The sequence below is a fragment of the Anguilla anguilla genome, chromosome 11 (genome assembly GCF_013347855.1).
Source record: "Anguilla anguilla isolate fAngAng1 chromosome 11, fAngAng1.pri, whole genome shotgun sequence".
NCBI lineage: Eukaryota > Metazoa > Chordata > Actinopteri > Anguilliformes > Anguillidae > Anguilla > Anguilla anguilla.
Genome location: NC_049211.1, coordinates 311,515 through 330,187, shown reverse-complemented (window position 1 = coordinate 330,187; position 18,673 = coordinate 311,515). Strand labels below are relative to the sequence as shown.

General features: G+C 42.2%; 2 protein-coding genes across 6 annotated transcripts; both read right to left on the bottom strand.

Moving 5' to 3' along the window:
- Positions 1-339: 339 nt before the first annotated feature.
- LOC118208567 (coiled-coil domain-containing protein 71-like) lies at positions 340-9,223 on the bottom strand. 2 transcript variants are annotated; one of them, XM_035383375.1, is made up of 2 exons: positions 9,019-9,223; positions 340-3,022 (listed from the first exon to the last, which is right to left on the bottom strand). In XM_035383375.1, exon 2 carries the CDS (start codon positions 2,969-2,971, stop codon positions 1,886-1,888), a length of 1,086 nt encoding a protein of 361 aa, XP_035239266.1. In that variant the 5' UTR covers positions 2,972-3,022; positions 9,019-9,223; the 3' UTR covers positions 340-1,885. The 2 variants fall into 2 exon arrangements, with proteins under 2 accessions (XP_035239266.1, XP_035239267.1); XM_035383376.1 differs by lacking the exon at positions 9,019-9,223 and adding an exon at positions 4,831-6,560.
- Positions 9,224-13,668: 4,445 nt separating this feature from the next.
- On the bottom strand, positions 13,669-17,538 carry kctd6b (potassium channel tetramerization domain containing 6b). 4 transcript variants are annotated; one of them, XM_035383388.1, is made up of 4 exons: positions 17,196-17,534; positions 16,318-16,356; positions 15,858-15,976; positions 13,669-15,592 (listed from the first exon to the last, which is right to left on the bottom strand). In XM_035383388.1, exons 3-4 carry the CDS (start codon positions 15,882-15,884, stop codon positions 14,906-14,908), a joined length of 714 nt encoding a protein of 237 aa, XP_035239279.1. In that variant the 5' UTR covers positions 15,885-15,976; positions 16,318-16,356; positions 17,196-17,534; the 3' UTR covers positions 13,669-14,905. The 4 variants fall into 4 exon arrangements, with proteins under 4 accessions (XP_035239279.1, XP_035239277.1, XP_035239278.1 ...); XM_035383386.1 differs by lacking the exon at positions 16,318-16,356 and having other exon boundaries at positions 17,196-17,533; XM_035383387.1 differs by lacking the exons at positions 16,318-16,356; positions 17,196-17,534 and adding an exon at positions 16,709-17,185.
- Positions 17,539-18,673: the final 1,135 nt, after the last annotated feature.

Sequence of the window (18,673 nt, the reverse complement as noted above, 5' to 3'; positions counted from 1 at the left end):
ACATTGTATTTGTATTCTTGGCCCCCTTGATGTAAACCAATCAAAACCATTCGGACCTCAGCCAATAAAAATGGTTCTGTCCCAAGAAAAATCTTTTGATTAAATGGAGTGGGTGCAACTCTGATGATCAGGACTAGGAGGTGACGGTGGGTCAGATGGAACTGCAAGGAGACAGCAGGTGGAGCAGATCCACAGTGGAGATTAAACCTGAGACTGAAGACGGAACACAGAGCTGAAGCTTCGCCCTGCTGGGGACCCACCAAAGGCCGATTTGATTGACAGCGCTGTTGAGCTGCCACAAGGCTGAGTATGAACCACATAAATGAGTTCACCTTCTTATGAGGGGGAAAAAAATTTATTTCACAATTTCTGAACAGTGACCAGATATACAATAAAACCCAAGTACACAACACTGACAATACATATTTATTAATGCATTTAATCAACACTGTTCACAGAGTAACATTTTGAAGTGTTGGATGCCATTTGTACAAAAACTAAATTAATAATAAAACTCATTTCAGTCAGAACACAAATGAAAACCATTAGTCAATATTTTAAATAAAGGGAAAAAACCCCAAAGAGCTCCGTCACGGCATGTGTGGCCTCAGTAAGTCTCCGAACATGAAAGGAAAGTGCCACAGTGGGAGTTCTGGTGGTCCCGTCCCGTCCCGTCCCGTCCGAGTCCGGATCCAAAATGGCCAGTGAGAGGCATACAGGCCTCACATACGCAGTTTGGGTAATAAAGTCAAAGTTCCAATCAAACGCTAGTCTTTGAAGATCCACAAATCTTTCATTTGCTTAATTAAAATGCAAATTCTAATAAACCTACATAAATAATAATAAAAATTTTAACAAGAGGACATTATAAAATCAAAAGTACAGGTGCACATAGGAATGATACAGTTCTTAAGAGTGAAATAGAGAATCTCAGAAATGGAGCAGAGTATCCTATAAAAAATAAAAATAAAAAACTAAATGGAAATAAGCCCAAAATGTCAGGGCAGTCCCAAAACAGGGTGACTACACGTGACCCTGCAAGGGACAAACCGCCCACCCCCCCCACACACACACTCTGATGCACTATAAAGAAGACTACAGTTCGGTTTCTGTGCAAAATAATAAGGCGATTAGTCCTGCTGAAAAATGAATGGGTTTGTTTACCATACAAAAGTGCTTACATTCAGCAAACTCCTTTTCTGAATCATTTGGTAAGATCAAGATTCATATCAAAATGGATCCCAAACTGAATACAAAAACGGGATAAAAGCCTATAATTAACTTCAGAGGCACTGTTCTCTTAATGCTGCACTCCCCTTAATATCTGTAATATTAATTTTTTAAAACACAAAATGAAACATGACGGTATAGCAAAGAAATGACATATTTAAAAAATCCTTAACAGTACACTTTCTGTAGGATATGGTCCCAAATATCCAATATTCATGAGAAAGTACTGTGGTTAGAAATAAGTTACTTTACTGTATGAAAGAAAAACATTTATATGGATACTGCATAGTAATGTGGCATGGCTTCTATCAAATATAGTTTTCCTCAACAAACTGGATGAAAATGGCATTTCACAGTGCATTATCTTAGAAAGCTTTCAAGCTCAAATCTGCACCATATTCAACAAAAACCTCCACAGCACCACCCTGCAAGGCATCAGGATACGGACTCCTCCCTACAGCAGGAATATCACCAAAGTAGGCTGAATTCTTTGTGCTAGATGAGATCCCTTATCCTCAGAAAGAAATTTAATAACTTTACCAGTCAAAAATACTTCCATACTGGCAAGTTTAGGCTCAGCAACATGTCTGTATAAAAAGTAAAAAATGGAAAAAGGTTGTGGGATCATGCAGGTCCTCTAGTAAAGAGTTGTCCTTTATACAGGATAAGGAAGAAGTGGCTGAATCTCTATTACAGGTGATAAATTTACCCGTAAAATTTTCTGGGCTTTTCTCCTGACTTCCTCGTCTGTGAAGGAGTCATCCACTTTAATCACCTTGAACCTCAGGTTGTTCTTGGTCAGCCGAGAGTCGTCCTGACCCTTCATGACCCAGACGCTCTTCCTCACCCTCTTCCTCATCTTTTCTTCGGGCTCCTCTGACAGCCTCCTTTTCAGAGTCCTGACTGTGCTCCTGTTCCTCCACATCAACTTATTGGCCCCTTTCACTTTGCCCATCCTCACAGGAGCCATTATGTATTTGTTGCTTTCCTTCAGTACCCTGCCATTCTCCGGGACTACAGGGGCCGAGTCTCCGATAAGGGCCACGCCCATCTTAACCGGACAGGAAATAACCGCAGATTTCTTCAAAGCGACGGCTTTCGGCACTTTAGCAGAGTGCTCAGAGGTCTGCAGCGGTATCCCAGACAGCGATGGCGGCCGGAGAGGCGTGGTCACGGCTACGCCCCGCTGCCCCAGTCCAGTGTGGACCTGCAGCCGGGCCGTGTGGCCTGAGGAGGGGCCCGTCATGTTTGTCAGTTTCAAACAGGACTGCACCTGGGCCGGCCTCACAGTCAAGACGGGGGGCTGGTGGAGGGACTCCTGGGAGAGGTTAGTCAGGAGGATCTTGGGCTGGTTCTTGAGGATGATCTTGGCTGCAGTGCTCAGCAGGGCAGAGTTCATCTCCTTCTTCTTGGCGCCTGGCTTCCTGCCACGCCTTCGCATCGGCCTCTGTGCTTTGGGGACTCGGGAAGCATCCAGAGGTTTGGGGATCCTGACCGTGGGGAGGGGTTCAGCTGTGCAGGAGCTATAGCCGTAAACATCTTTGCTCCTCAGTACAGTGGGCTTGTGGCCCTCCTCTCTCAGGCCCTGCAGAAAGGACACCAGCTGCGTCTCCGTGTCCAAAAAGTCCTTGGACATGGGACTGAAAACCCGCAGTGCTTCAACAAGAGCCGCCTGTCCAGCAGAGGCAAACCTGGACCAAGAGTGGACTGCCTTCTCTACAGCCTTTCCTTCACAATTCATGGCATTTACCAACAAATGAGCTTCATAAAGGCCTCCTGTCCGTGATGTTTCCTGTGAACAGAAAGTGAGAAATATTAGTCTGTACAGAATTAACCTAATTCATATGGCGAACCCACACAACCAAATCTTGAAGATTCAAAGTACAAAAAGCTTCTAATTTAGCACAATTTCCAAAGTAAATGGACTAATAACTACAAAATTAATTGGAAAAGCCTACCAATTTGAGGGAAATGTGCAATTTCAGAAAAGGCCTCACCACTAGTTTAGTCAGGAGAAATATCTGTATCAGAAGGAAAGGCTCCCCACAAATTCTAGAATGGTTACTGATCTTAGTTCAGGCTTATTTTAACACCAAAATCTAACTTGATTTTCCGCTCGTAATCAATACTGCAAATATCTAACGAATGCCGTGTTTAAGGCTTGGTCGTCTTGCAGCTGTCACATGCTTATAATGGGATATCTATCAGTTGACTGCAGGCAACAGGAGAAGATTAGAGATCACATTCAATCCATTTGCAATTCCTTGTATTCAGACATAATATTAATTTAATTTAATTTAATTTAATCAGTAAAAGCAGTTCAACCCTTTTTAATGGAAAAGACTTTCATTCCAACCTGAGCAACCTGCTTTTGTACAGACTGGCTACGTAGATGCTTTTGATAGTGGTCCATTTACGGCATTTCCCAACTTGAATATGGGTAGTTTTGCCCAAATTTGCCCGCACCCAAAAAGTATTTGTATTTAGTTATTTCCCGTCAAGTGTTTCTAGTTTATTGCAATGCTTTACTATAGCATAGAATTATAGGTTTTCAAGAGAATAGACTATAGCTCAACAATTGTTGTTGCAGTTGATAGCTTGGATGTCATGTCTGGTTATGGTGCTTACCAATCCACGATGACATCTGAACATGTTGTTTTAAATCCAGTATTCTTTTCCCCCTCAAAACTGCTTCACATTCCACACTATTTTAAGGCTAGTTCAGACCAAAGATTCACAAGGCGACATGCCAGTGGCTTCACAAAACTCATGGTTTTCAACATTCTGAAACTGACCCGTTCACATTTTACCTTTTGATCATTTCCATTATGTCCCCTCATTCTACTAACAGAACTCAACCTGAAGAATCTCTTGCAGTTCACTTTATTAATCCACTTTTTTTAATTTAAAAGCCTAAATCAAATCACACTAAAGTCTCCTTTTACTCTTTCCTTGTAGCTATTATCTTTCATACCAGGAATCACTTTAGTTGCCCTTCTTTGAAACTTTTCCAGAATGTCTATATCTTTCTTGTTGCACTTTCTTGAGTGAAACTCTCAACAAAACAACTATTTAAGGCATCAGCAATGTCTTTATTCTCAGAAAGCAATGTTCCTTCTTCATTCCTGATACACCTGACATCCTCCTTGCCTTTCCTTCTTCTGCTACAGTATTGAACGAAACATTTAGGATTACTTATTGCATCTTAGGCAATTTGCCTTTCAAAGAGCCTTTTGGCTTCCCATAGTTCTTTTTCAACCTTAGCATGCATATTACAATATTCAGCCTTATTACACTCAGTGCAGTCATTTTTATGTAATTTATAGTTTTTTCCTTAAACTCTCCCATGTGGTTTTGCTCATCCACTGGGGAGACTGCTTCTTCAACTTACTCTTCCTTTCCTTTGGAATAAATTTACATTGTGCCTCAAAAATAACCCTTCTGAACCTGCATTTGCAGTTCTGCAATCCTGTAGTAGCACCCAGTCTATATTACTTAAATTTGGCTCACCTAAAATTGCTGGCCAAAGAGGCCCTCTTAATTTGCCAAAAAAACATAACTAACTGCAGAATGATCAACTGTCGTAAGTGGCTTGATTACCTCTATGCTGCAAATTCAGTCAGGATCATTGCATCGCACCAGATCCGGAATTGATTTCCCTCTTTTGTAGGATGACTGACATACTGTGCCAAAAAATGTCATTTGTAGCGTCTAAAAATTCTTCCACACTTTCTTTGTCCTGTCAATTCCCAATTAATAGCGGGGTAATTTCAGTCACCCATCATAATAGTCTCACCTTCCTGACAAGCCTGTTTTATGTTTCCAAAGAGCACTGAATTGACACTACTGTCTGCAGCTGGGGGGCTGTAGCAGATGCCTATAGCAAGGCCCTTTTCTAGTTCCCCCATGAGCTTAATCCAAATATGCTCATTAGGTACTGGATGGTCGCTGTAGGTACTAGATGGTAGCTGTAGGTACTGGATGTTAGCTGTAGGTACTGGATGGTAGCTGTAGGTACTGGATGGCAGCTGTAGGTACTGGATGGCAGCTGTAGGTACTGGATGGCAGCTGTAGGTACTAGATGGTAGCTGTAGTAGCAGTGCATGTCTTCGTAAGAGCAGAAAATCCAGTCCTTGGAATTGGCCAGGTACACAGGGCGTATGCACAGTTGTGCAAGAACTGAGATTTCCCATTGTTTATTAATTTCACGCATATTTTCACACCGAAGAGCTGGTGTCACCGTTGATTCGGGGCGAGACCACTCATCATATACCATATATTTTAAATGTATGTTGTCACAAGTGCAAACATAACCACCCCCATGTGCACCCCTCATTCCCCAGACAAAAGGAAAAAAGAAACTGCCACAGACACATGTACACATACACTACCTTGCACCCGAGTAAGATTATTTGCAAGTGAAAAAAAACCCAGTTTGTTTCATGGTCTAATCTACATAATGTAAGACTTAGAATTGAATTAGCAAATGATTTGAGTGGGCTGGTGTGTATTCAAAACCACATGGATTTATGCTTATGACCATGGGTTGTCACTTTAAAATGTTGTGACTTAGCATTGGTGCCGATCTGCACTTTTTTTTAGAGACTGAAGGAAAAAACTGAATCGGAATGTGCATTTTCCCATTAAATTCATTCTCGTTCAACACAATGACAGCATTGTGTATAAGTGAAGTCTAGTTAGTTACTAGGCTAAATGCTACCAATTGGCAATAAAGTTTTCATAAATGAAAGCTAGTGCAAATGCATCAACTGGTACTATCCATGAACTCTTGTGAAATGGTAGTAGGCCTCCTATCAAATTTGGTATGAATAGACTAGCCAGCCAACTTTTTATTTAAAGTGGCATAACATACAGTGCCTGGACACCAAAAGTCAAAGGACACTACCAACACTGATCGTTTCCATTATTTATCAAGGGCTAAAACAATTATGATACTCTGTTTATAAATACATTATTTTTAATAAGTCAAAAAAAGTATGTAGCTATTTATGTATGTATGTATGTATGTACCACTTATTGTAAAGCGTCTTTGAGTCCATGAAAAGCGCTATATAAAATAAATTTATTATTATTATTTATAGCGTAAGAACACTAGCTGTATTGACATTAACAGGTAGAATGGCAGATTCACACAATTAATAGATGGTTTTAGTTGTTAATAGCCCAGATACTTGCAAATTGAGCGTTAGGAAAACACAATGAATGGAATAAACAGTATGACAACAAATAGAGGGTATGCACATGATCACAGTAGGTGGAAGTCACTGCGGTTACACCCACTGAGTGGCAGAAAGACTACTGAGTGATAGCGTTAGCGTTCAGCTTGAATGCCGCGAAAACACAAAAAACACATCTAAAATGGGAAAGAGCTGTTGTGTGATTGACTGTACAAATAGATTCAACAAGAAATCGGAGCTATCTTTTTACAGATTGATATGATTTTACCCAAAAATCCAACATAACTGACAAAAAATAACAACCGCAAATCCACGTTTCGGGGCCTGGATTTGAGTTGTTTCTGCAAATTGCAGCGATGCATCGCTTCTCTTTAGCTTTCAGTAGTCTGTAAAAAGATAGCTCCGATTTCTTGTTGAATGTCCATGGACCACTGGTTCTTTGGTAAGTTGTAAGGATCACTGTCAAGTCCAACTGCCTTTAATTTAAGCAGATAATCGTTTGTTTTACTCCTGGTTTTGCAGTTTCCTATACTACAGGCAGCCATGTGGCAGCATGTTTTGCCACTCAGTCCCGACTGAGGGGGCGTATTCCGGTGGGAAAGTGACGTCAATGCATACCCTCTATACAGGTGGACAAACTAGATATCCACATGGCTTCCAATTTCATACAACAATTTCAGAAATGTTAAAGTTTTCATTTGAAACCGTTTTTAATAATGTATTCTTGAATAAGACGCGTTACTGGAGTATCATAATTGCATTAATTCCTCATACATAATGAAACAACCAGGACTTGGTAGTGTCCCCAGAGTTTTGGTCCCTACTGTAACTTTGCTTGATCTACTTGAGAAGTTAAAGTAGTCGTGTGCTAAATCTTAATATAGATCATCGCTGCTACAGCAGGTAACCTACACAGCGGAGTGGCGAGGTGCCACTAGATTGGCTTCCCCCCAAACTGTGGATGATATACACTGTATACGGTACTATAGCTGCCAGTTCTTATTTTAAATCGCAGTTGGTTTTCTCACCGAAAGACAACTCACAGGACTTTTGTGGTTGGCCAATCAGCAAAGTACATGATTCCTAGCTCCACCCCATAGTTTGTGGTACCTTAGAAAAGTAGTACCTCACGAGCACAGACTAGAAAGGGGGACAGGAACCGTGCCCCAGGAATCTAAATCGGCCCTGGTTCCTTTGGTGGCTTTAGTTTCGGGCTTCCACAAAAAGTCCCCAAGTTCTGGAAAGATTCCTGCGATGGAAAAGGGGCTTCAGTCTTGAGGAAACGGAAGTCTTCCTTTGTGGATTTTCCACCATTTCTAATAAATTAAAAAACACTTAAAATCCATCTCCCCCATACAGTTTCACTACTTTGTACAAAACTTGAGGTATTGCATGTACTCTTGACTAAATTTAAAATGAATATAAACTAAGTTGCTATGCTTGAAAATGTGCTTACAGTAATCCAATGAATTTGCATGTGGCTTTTTAACAAAAAGCTAGTAAATTCCTGACAGTCACAAAGTGATAAAACTTGGTGTGTTTAGAACTAGCTACATTGTGAGGACGGCTGCAAACTATTGGTCCAAACCACAACATGGCGTTATAGAGCTCAACAATTTTTTTTAATGGAAAGGTTTCATAAAATCTCGTTTTTTTCCTATAGACATTAGAAACGTGCAGGGCTGAGTAACCACCTGTTTAGGAAAATGCATATGTATGCTTCGTTCGGGTTTTTGTGCTTGGCCCCCCTAATTGCTGCTTGCAGCTATCTTAGTAGTTTACATTTGTTATAATGTAAAACAGGGAGGCTGCGGCCAACGTAGCCAGACGAATGTCAGTTACTGAGAACTGCTTGTTTCCATATTGTGCCTCCCAGGGAACCTACTAAAGCTAGCTAACTTAGCGAGATAATTAAGCAACTTAGCTCACTAACTAGCCACGTAACCAACCAATTAGAGCAGTTCTGTTTAACGATGTGCAGCGCCATAAGCAGCCATCTCGCCAGCATTTTTAGCGTTAACTGGAAATCACAGGGACTCGCCAGCGGGTACTGAAACCCTTAATTAAACCTTAAATAGCTCACCATTTTAGCAGACAAACCAACAACAATTACTTTTTTAACCACAACCTTCGAAAAACAAAGAAACAAATTTATTTTATTAATTAGGCTGAGGCATTCAGACAAGTCAACGAGTTCCAGCAAAATGCAAGTTAAATGTTATTTAGCAATCCAGCTAACCAACCCAAAACTTTACTCGCCTTGGTATTATCATTACATGCACAGCGCACGCACGCGCGCACACATACACACCTAATGTTACAAAAAATCTCATTTCTGAATTGTCTATTAATTGGTCAAATTATGCTGGCTAATTCTCTTGGCCATGAGCAAAAAGCTAGTTATCTAGTTACCAGGCTAGGTGGTGTTTAGTTAGCTTGAAGCCAAGATATGGGTTGTTACAACAGTGGAACAAAGCGCTTCCAGATAACACATCCGTAGCTTAGCATACCAACCCAGCTGTGTGGGTCTGACAGAGTGGCTTAGCTATCTAACGCTAGCCATCCAGAGCTGCTCTGTCAGTCGCTTTACCTTCTCTCCTTGCGCGAATCCAAGCTGTCAAGCCGTGCAGCACTCGTACATTAATAGTGTAAGCAAGAGGTGATACGACGTTCCCAAAGTACGGAATATATATATATATATATAATTAATCAGATTTAAAGAACCTGCTGCCTTCCTGTCTCCTGCGTTTCATTAAGTGCAGCCAAGCCACACAGACTACATTAAAATGGCTGCCGCTTTACGGGGGGAGGGGGGACTACACGTAGGAGACGTAAAAGAGGCGGAGATTTGCAGTTTTCCAATTACTGGGGGTGGAGATTTGATAAAGACCACCCAAAATAGGTAAGTGTTATCTATATATGGAGAAAGAAGGCGTTCTATGGGTGTTGACATTGGCACGCATTGGACAGTAAAATACACGTCTGTGAGTTTCAGGCAAGCGGCCAAAAACAGACTTCGTTTTTGAAGCTCATTTCCTGGTCTTGTTGTTCCTGATTGCTCAATAGCGCTACTACGGTTGGCTCCAGTATAGGTGTTTTCATATCCGGTTTCCATGTAAGTCTACGGTACAAATACGGTCAAAATACAAAGTCAATAGTTTTTTCTCATGAGAACAAATAGTCACAATATGTGTATTTTATTCGTCTTATGACTGTCCATGGGTTGATTTCATGATTTATTGTGTCATTTGGGCACTGTTATAATATTTGTTGTGGACCAATGAGGTACAGTTTACGTCACGTCCTGATTACTGCGGAGGCCTACGCTACAGTAGGGGCTACAGTCTATGGTCACTGGAGTGGGAGGTGGCGCCTCTTGGCCTTGACATTGCGGCTCCGACCACGGTAGCTACACCTGTGCGAAGTCAGAAAATGCAGGCATCCCATTTCGTAGTGATTTCATTGTGGCGTGTGCTATTTACAGCTGCACTAGACGACCATAAAATAATCCTGCTCTGAAGTTTTTCGGTAGCCGAGTCATTTTGACTATTTCCTTTAGCCTACTTAACCAAATAATTAGTTGGCAGAAAGCGTAATCAGCTTGCTATATTTGGTAGTCCAGTAGCCTATGCTAAAACAGTTTGCAACTTCGGCTACCAAGCCATTTGACTAGCTAACCCTAACCGGCAAATATTCAATCTGTCAAACGTGTTTGACGGCTTGTCAGTCGTGTACATTCCGTAAATGTCTACCTGGGCCATGCTTCACGCATGTGACAAAGCTACTATAATCCCGATTTTGGGATAAACACTGCAAAATTTTCAGTTTCACAAAGCGAATTAAGAGTCTTAAGGTTTATTTGCTGAATAACATACAACACACGATGAAATCACACACACAGAATTTAACAAAATTAACCATCTTTGTAAGACTGGCATTTAGAAAGGAACATGTTTTTAGCATTTAAGAGACCGACAAGAGTATTTTAAGACAGTGGTTCTCAGAATCGGTCCTGGGGGCTCCTTGCGTATATTGGCTTTTCTCCATTGGTTTTGATGATTTACAAGAAGAAGAAAAAAATAGCCTAATAATAATTAGAAATTCAATGTACATTATTTTTGTCTTCATGCACCAGGTGGAAAACGTGCTGTACAAAGTGCGTTGTCATATTTACACGCCTGCAGATCAGTTATTAAAATACTTGGTAGATTTGTTAATCACCGCTGACAGTGTTAATTTTTATTCGGTAGAAAGTGACTTGCGAACGATCGGTCAGCTAGCGTCACCCAGCAAGTGAACACCACAAACGGCGATGGAGTAGCCTAGCTAGTAGCAGTTACTGACTGTGCCGAAAACCTACGACGATAACTTGCTCGGTTAACAGCAGGTCTACCGGACAGTTATACGAAAATTAGCCTAGTCAAATCACCAGTAACCTACACATCTCTGATTGATTGACCATCAGTGTAGTCGATGTTCTTCCCCTGTGGTTCATATTGCTAATGCGTGAGCTAACCACAGATAGCCTACCTAGCTCACTGGCAAGCTGATATGCTAGCTAAGCATATTCGTTTTGCTGAGAAACATAAATTGAAGATAACTGAACATAATTGTATTATTGTCATACATATAACGTGATTACATGACACAGTACAGTCACGGATGGAAATTAAACTCCGTAAACATTTGATAATATATTTTAAAACATAACGGCAGACAGTCAGCTAGCCTCAAGTTCGTTCTGCAATCGTTCGTTCAGGTTGATGGGCTTTTCCGCACCGGACTGTCAATCACATTGTAAAAATCACAAGCCGCTTAACTCTATGGTTTTGGCTCCAAATCGACAACATGGCCGCGCCCGCCACTGAGCTTCAAAACGCGTTTTAGAGACCCACGGAGAGTAAATGGGTGACGTCACAGTAGCTTTGTCCATATTTTTTAGTCTCTGGTTTCAGGCGTGGAAAAAGGGCGTGGTCAAAATATAGTGAGCTGGTTGCTTGTGAAATGAGATTTCTAGGGTTATTACTGGACGCAGAAACGAGTAGGTGGTACAGAGTCATGTCATAAAAATTGCCCTTGAAACATAATTTTCTGTTGTTTCTTAAGTGATGTAGGAGTCATGTTTGCAATTGGGATGGCAGGTATGCCATCCCGCCAAGTTACGCCTTGGCAGGGGCATGCCCCATACCTATACAGCACCAAGAGTTTGGCACTTTTCAGGGTTCCCCACAGAAATAACCACAACAGCCACAGACACTCAGCCCTTAAAAACATTAAATTCTGTACATTCTGATTTACTAAAAACAATTCTTAGCAAATTCAATTGCATGAATTGTTCTCTCCACACTTCTCATTGAGTTACACCACTTACTGCCCTAACTCACCCCAAACCCTGATTTTCACCCGCGGTTTAACCTTTAAGATCCTCTATCCTCACTCAAAGATTTTATACACTCGAGGCATACCTGTGTGCTCCTGACTGTAAATAAAAGGATTATTCATGTTATGAAGAGGCTTTTCCATCACCTGAACCAGAGGGTAAACAGACCCGTTCATCACAGGGGCATCACCACGGTAATGCTAGCGCGGCCTGGCAGGGCTGCTAGCCGAAGCCTGCACTGGAACTGAAACCAGACCAGCGGGGTCTATACACTGTGCCTTAAAGCTGCAGTAACCACCTTTCTCAATGGCTGCAATGTTGTGAAAACACCTGTTGGCTCAGACCACAGAGAGAGAGAGAGAAAGAGAGACATAGAGACAACCCCCCTCCAACCTCCCCTGCTTCTCCATACATCTCATTGTGAATGCACATCAAAGTTTGTAGTAGGGACTACCGTAGTTTGTGCTAGTCCTGAACTGGTTCAAGCTGCACAATATGATTGTCTCACTGCCGGACAATCATCATAAATATTGCCACGTCTAGGATGGCAGACCAGTTACACTGAGCTTGTGTAACGTTAGTCTGAACCAGACAATAGCGGGCAAGCAAGGTAATAGCGGGCAAGCTAGGTTCTCGCCGGCTCTAGCTGACATGATCTGTCCGATCGGTAACGTCACCTTACCTAGCTAGCCTAGGTAAACTACCTAATGCCAGGTATACATCGTATGATTTCAGCCCATTTTAACCGACTTCTAATGTCACGAAATAACTTTAAAATTGGGCCAAATTTCCGCTGGGATCAACCATCATTTGAGAAGAAGTGTGAGAGATGCCCGAGCAATTGCCCTGAGGACCTCAGATGATGGATAACTGGGTGAATTTCTGACCAGTCAGAAATTTGGGTCTGCATTCATGTGGTGAATTAAGACCCAATTTCCTGGAAGACGTTGCGCAGCTACCTCACTGTGAACGCGCAGGGTATATCTCATTGTTGATTGGTTCACGACATGAACTGACTCATTTTATTGGGTCACATTGTGAACTATTTTGTTTTGAAAACAAGAATCTTTGGCTTTAGAGTGCAAAATTTCAGGGTATAAACAGTGTATGGTGGTGATTTCTAATAGGCATGACCGTTCCGATACCTTCTATTAAAAAAGCAAGTTAAAGTAGCTTTAACAGGATAAGCCACTCAGCAGCCCCAGTAACATTTTAACCAATCTGAGATGCATACAAATATTAATCTTTTGAAGTTCTAGGCAACATAGTGCTGTTTATTTTATAGTTGTGTCCATTACAATCTATAGGACTGGGCTCCTGAGGCATCTGACTAGCTATACTCAGTATATATTGCTATTGTTAGCCAAGTTAAAATACAGTCCTCTGGGAAATGCATGAAGACGATTAACGACGTGTACACACTTTATTAAAACGCAAATCTGTAGCAAGTCACAGCCTCACAGACTTGATTCCAGATGTGTGAACACCGTTCTTGCAGTTGAAGTCAAATGTTCTGGTGGGAATGGCTTTTATAGACTGTCCTTGAACTCTGTAAGGGTCCATCTAGGTGTGCTGGCAGTGGGCGTGGCAACCCCACCTTCTGTTCCCAGTCTGGTTGCTAGTAGCAGAGGAATTATCAGACTGATGTGGACCTGGGTATGGCCTTTCCTCACTGGAAAAGCCAACAGCCTCACAAGCTCAGCGCCTGCTGCTGGTTCCAGGTTCAAGATCACGTCAGAGACACCCCTGAAATACAGCCGGTTCTCCTTTGCAATCTATGGAGGTTTCTTGTGAATTTATGTTACACTTGATTTTACTTTTATATGTCCAATTTAAAAATAAAAACACTGACACTATAAGTGACACATTTAAACATTTAATGTGGAATTCACCTGTTTCCTTACAATGTGGAGGGCACAATCCATTGCAATGGGGTGACATTTATAAATCTTGTGGTCATGCACAAGTTAAAATGAACAGCCATCTGAAAGGGCAACTCCTCTGGACTAGTCTCAATTCTGCACACAAGTTATTTAACAATGTAGGGGTACAATGATGAAAATCTATTTGCATTTCAAACCTAAGATACATATTCTACTGACATGATTTACCGTGAAACAAATAAATAATGAAATGCCCTGTCTATGTACGATGCTATACTGAAACAGAACTGTAAAAACAGCTGATGAAAACGAATGCTCTCATTAGTTGTTGAGCAGTAACTGTCTAACATTGACAATCTGTCACTTGATGAAAGGCTGCATTAAATTTTACCACTGAGATAATTATAAATGACACCGACAGCCTTAAGATCTCAAAGGCTAATTCATGTTTGACTTATACACTTGCTGCCATGACATTTCAATACTTCACCGCTCAGAAAGAGGACACCTTTTCTGTAAAGATCACATGCAAAATATTCTCTTAATGTATCATGCAGTGCACAAAACAGAACATCTATAATATTCATACTGGGTACTGCTAACACCGCAGAAACAGCCATTCCTGGGTAATGTAGTTCTGCACATTGTGCTTATTAAAACCCTACCTGGTGCAGACAGGTAGAATACTCCTATGGCTGTATAAGGGACTGAAATAGAGGAATGCATTTTGTCATAGAACATTTTCTTGGCACACGCCCATGATGTTACTGGACCTTTAGTCAATCTATCAGCTCAATACTCAAGCATTCATCCGATTCTGTTGACAGTTCAGTAAAATACTGGCTTGCTTGATTTTGCTTACGTTGCCTGAAATTGCAGTTTACCTGAACCCGTCAACAAAGTACTCTCCACTGGAGATTGCACATTATTGATACCAACATTTTGAAATATCTTTCAAAATGCAGAACAAAAGCAGTTTTTTTTAAAACAATAAATGATAAACACCTTAAGCCATATTATTTTATTTCTCCTGTCATGATTAATGGTGCCTGGAATGCCATTTGTTTCTTCCGTGAAATAAGACAGAAAACACCTGACAGCCTGTCTGTGGATTCCTGATGGCGGAGATTCCCATGACAACGAGACTGTGTTGCCGGCGGCAGTACTGCTGGGTGTGGCGCTGGCCATGGCAGTGGGCGTGGCATAAGAGCGCATCAGTCCTCCACCTTGCGGGCCAGCCTGCAGAACGTCCAGTGGTGCTCGACTGTGTTCTCATTGGCCCGTTCGCTCATGTGATGCACGCGCGTGTTGCGGATGGTGAAGCCCTGCTTGGTGATGTAGTCCATCAGGTGGACGCGCAGGGACACCTCCTGGTGGTAGTCGCAGGGCCCGAAGGTGAAGGACACCTGGCAGTCCCTGGTGTCCATCATGTGCTTGTTCCACTTGGTGAAGCTGTTGGCGATGCCCTCCAGCAGAGCGTGTACCTTGGTGGTGATGGTGAGCTGAGTGATGATCACCGCCACAGGGTTGGAGTACTTGGAGAGCTTGCGGGTGCTGGACAGTTCCACCACCTGCTCGAAGGTATCCAGAGGGTAGAGCGGTTTGGGGTCTCTCAGGCACTGGATCAGGGGCTCTATCTGGTAGAAGTCGGCCTCCTTGCGGAGGAGCTCCGTCTCCTTGAAGTCAGTGGGAAGAGTGAGCTCTGACGTGCGCAGGAAGTTGAGCACATGGCGGAACAGCGGGCCATCGCGGTCGATAAAATAGTGGCCCTGAGCATCGCGGGCGGAGGGGAAATCCCCGCCAAACATGGCCCCCAGCATGGAGTCAGGGTACCGCTGCAGGGTGGACAGGGAGGTGGTGTACAGGTGACCCCCCACATTCAGAGTGACTGGATCAGTCATCTGCAAGGAGAGGAACACATCCATCAGGGGGGCAGGGACAGAATGCATTCAACAGCCAGTCAGACTGAAGCAGGCAGGGTGCAGTTATGATAGAGTTCATGTAACCATGGCATTACATAAGCTTGCTTAAGAACATTCTGTAATTGTATCAGCTGTGGAAAAATAAGGTTTAGAGCAGAAGATCAGAATGTACATGCGGTAATGTAATGCAATGTAATGTTTAAATGTCTGCACTGAGCCTGATTTTAACTGAAGGCACACTGACCATATATCCCCAGCCCCCATTCTCCATTTGCCACACGGTTTGGGCAGCTTTTTAGAAACCAGGAGGGGGGAGAGTACCGATGACTGCTGGTCTGTAGACTCTGTACCTGTGTCTAACACCTGTGCAAATACACAAAAACCGCACAGTAACACACAGCACCAACACAAAAAGACCATTGCACTGAACAAAAATACAACACGTCTGTCTATCACTCCCTTGCATTCTCTAACCTAGATTAAAATTGTATAGCTTTTCCTTTTATTTACATTGCACGGTACTTTTCCAGAGCAACCTATATCGTTTACACTTTCGCACACAATCCGTTTATATAGCTGAAGCAATTAAGGTTAAATGCTTTGCTCAAGGCAGCACTAAGTTGAACCCACAACCTATGAGTCACAAACTTAGTTCCATAATGGTATATAGTAAAACAGTTCCGTTGTTGACATTTAATACCTACATCTCTTGAACCAACTTTGAAGACGCCCCGGGAGGAAAACTGCAAAACGGATCATATTTCAAACTAAATTTTTACTCGTTTTAAATTCAAAAAGACTGATTCACCAACAGTCTGATTTTTGGAACATTTCCTATTTGTTAATTTAGTAGGCTGCTAGCCGGTTATATCCACTAAACAAAGATAGCTATATCGACCAAAATAATTTTCAAGAATTCCAACTGTTTGACATTCTCTGATAACTTTATAGTGCTATTCCCAGGACAAGACCAGAATTACACACAGGGCTACTATTATTAATTACGCGTACTGGGTGTCGTGCCGTTCGTAGGACACAGATGCGGCGATAATTTGTGTTGTTTTACCTCCATTTAATGTTAGCAAGTATACTTACCTATTCTCCAGCTGCTGTGTTAGTCTGATGTAAATGCTGAAGTAACCTTGCATCGAGAACACTATTTTGACTATTTATTCAAACAAGAAACATTAGCTTATTCGAGATGAGGTGGCTGCTTTGCTTAGCGTAATGGATTTATTGCCTCTGCGTTGGCAGCTGATGCTAGTTAGCCAGCCACCATTATCTGTCTAACGTTAGCTAGCTCGCTAGCGTTACTTTTAATAAACACAAAGTGGCTTGATCTACAGAAAACGTGGCATAGAATAGCGATATAAAGCAAGCAGCACTGGAACTCGCCTAATATGCTGCAAGTCTGTCCGCTTAGACGCAATTATAACGCGACGTTAGCAGCTAAGTGGCTATGTAGCTGAAGCACTGCAAACTGCCTACGTCGGACCTCGTTTTATTTAATGCAGTTCATCTGCTAATAAACTGCGGGTTAAAATTAACTGATAAAATTGTTCTTTGTAAAACGTATTCCTACCTTTTCACAGATCCACTGGCTACATTCAATTGCCAATTGTCGCTGCGTATGGAACCAGTAGACTGAATGAATGCTCTGCTGCTCCGCCTGTCCGCCTGCAGAGCACACATATGGACAACCACACACTTTCCCCGGGACTCCGGCTGCTGCGAGACTGCAGCGGCTGAGTCCTGTAGCTCCTTGTGTAAGGAGAGGAGATATCGACGAGCAAAGTCGTTGTTATAGGTGATGCTTTGTAGTGTTTGAGCATGGGGGTGACCTGTGCAAGCGTGATGGGCTGCACCTGAACCAGAGGGATACTGCTGCATTGGGCCAGCATATACACAGGGTAAAACTAGGGACTGGGGTGGGGGAGCAGGGAGGTGAGAGAGTCAAAGGATAGGGTGGTGCAGACCGCCCACATGAAAGCTGTCAACCTACAACAATAGTGAGAACACTGGTAAAATTAAGAGAGGCTTAGGGTAGCGGGGTGTGACCAACTCATGCCTAGCGAGGATATTTGGATTAAGTTCATAGGGAAACATTAGAAAGGCCTTAATATAGAAGTATGCTACAGACCACCCACTTCGGACAGTAGTGTTAATACAATGCTCTTTGGAAATATAAATCAAGCTTGTGAGGGAGGTGGGACTGTTATTATGGGTGACTTCAATTACCCCACTATTGGGACATGGACAAGGAAAAAGTGAGGAAGAATTTCTATATGTTGCAAATGACTGTTTTTTTTTTTGGGGGGGGGGGGGGGGGGTTGTCACAGTATGTCAGACAACGTACGAGAAGAAAATCAGTTCTTGATCTGGTGCTATGTAAAGATCCTGACAGAATTTGCAGCTTAGAGGTGACAGAGCCACTTGGGACGAGTGATCATTCCACTGTTAGTTTTATTAAAAAGGTTCAAAGATGGGCAGCTAAATTGATTGTTTACTAAAGATAAAAGTTATGTGGTAAGACTTTAAGACTTAAACTATTCACAGTTAGTGAAAGGAGCCTTAGGGGTGAGTTGATTGAAGCTCTTAAAATAATAAAAGGGATTAACAAAGTGAGCTACGAGAGATTCTTCCGGTTGAACTCTGTCAGTAGAATGGGGGGACATAAATGGAAATTAGCAAAAGGTAAATTCCGTGCAGATATCAGGAAGCATTTCTTCACACACAGGGAGTAGCCGCTGTGTGGAATAGCTTGCCAGGTTATGTAGCTGAGGCAGAAACTGGAGGTTTTTAAGACCAGGCTTGATACGGTGCTGGATACTATCTAGTGTGTAGGTAAAGCACGCGCTAGGTACCCTTTAGTGGTAGGAAAATGGTGAGCATTGTTCGGCTGAATGGCCTGTCCTCATCATTATGTTATGCTATGTTGGACTATTTCAGTAGAAAGCAGAAGCTTGTCTATGTTCTCTTCGTTATGGTTATATTATGTAGGCTATTTATAGCTTGTCAGCAGTCTTAACATGGCAATAAAAAATAAATCAGCAACAATCA

Excerpts from the sequence above, each read along its gene's own strand:
- LOC118208567 (XM_035383375.1), bottom strand. The coding sequence starts at position 2,971 with ATGAATTGTGAAGGAAAGGCTGTAGAGAAGGCAGTCCACTCTTGGTCC.
- kctd6b (XM_035383388.1), bottom strand. The coding sequence starts at position 15,884 with ATGGAGAATGGGGGCTGGGGATATATG. Across the intron at positions 15,593-15,857 it reads ATGGGGGCTGGGGATATATG|ATGACTGATCCAGTCACTCT; the intron begins GTCAGTGTGCCT and ends CTCTCCTTGCAG.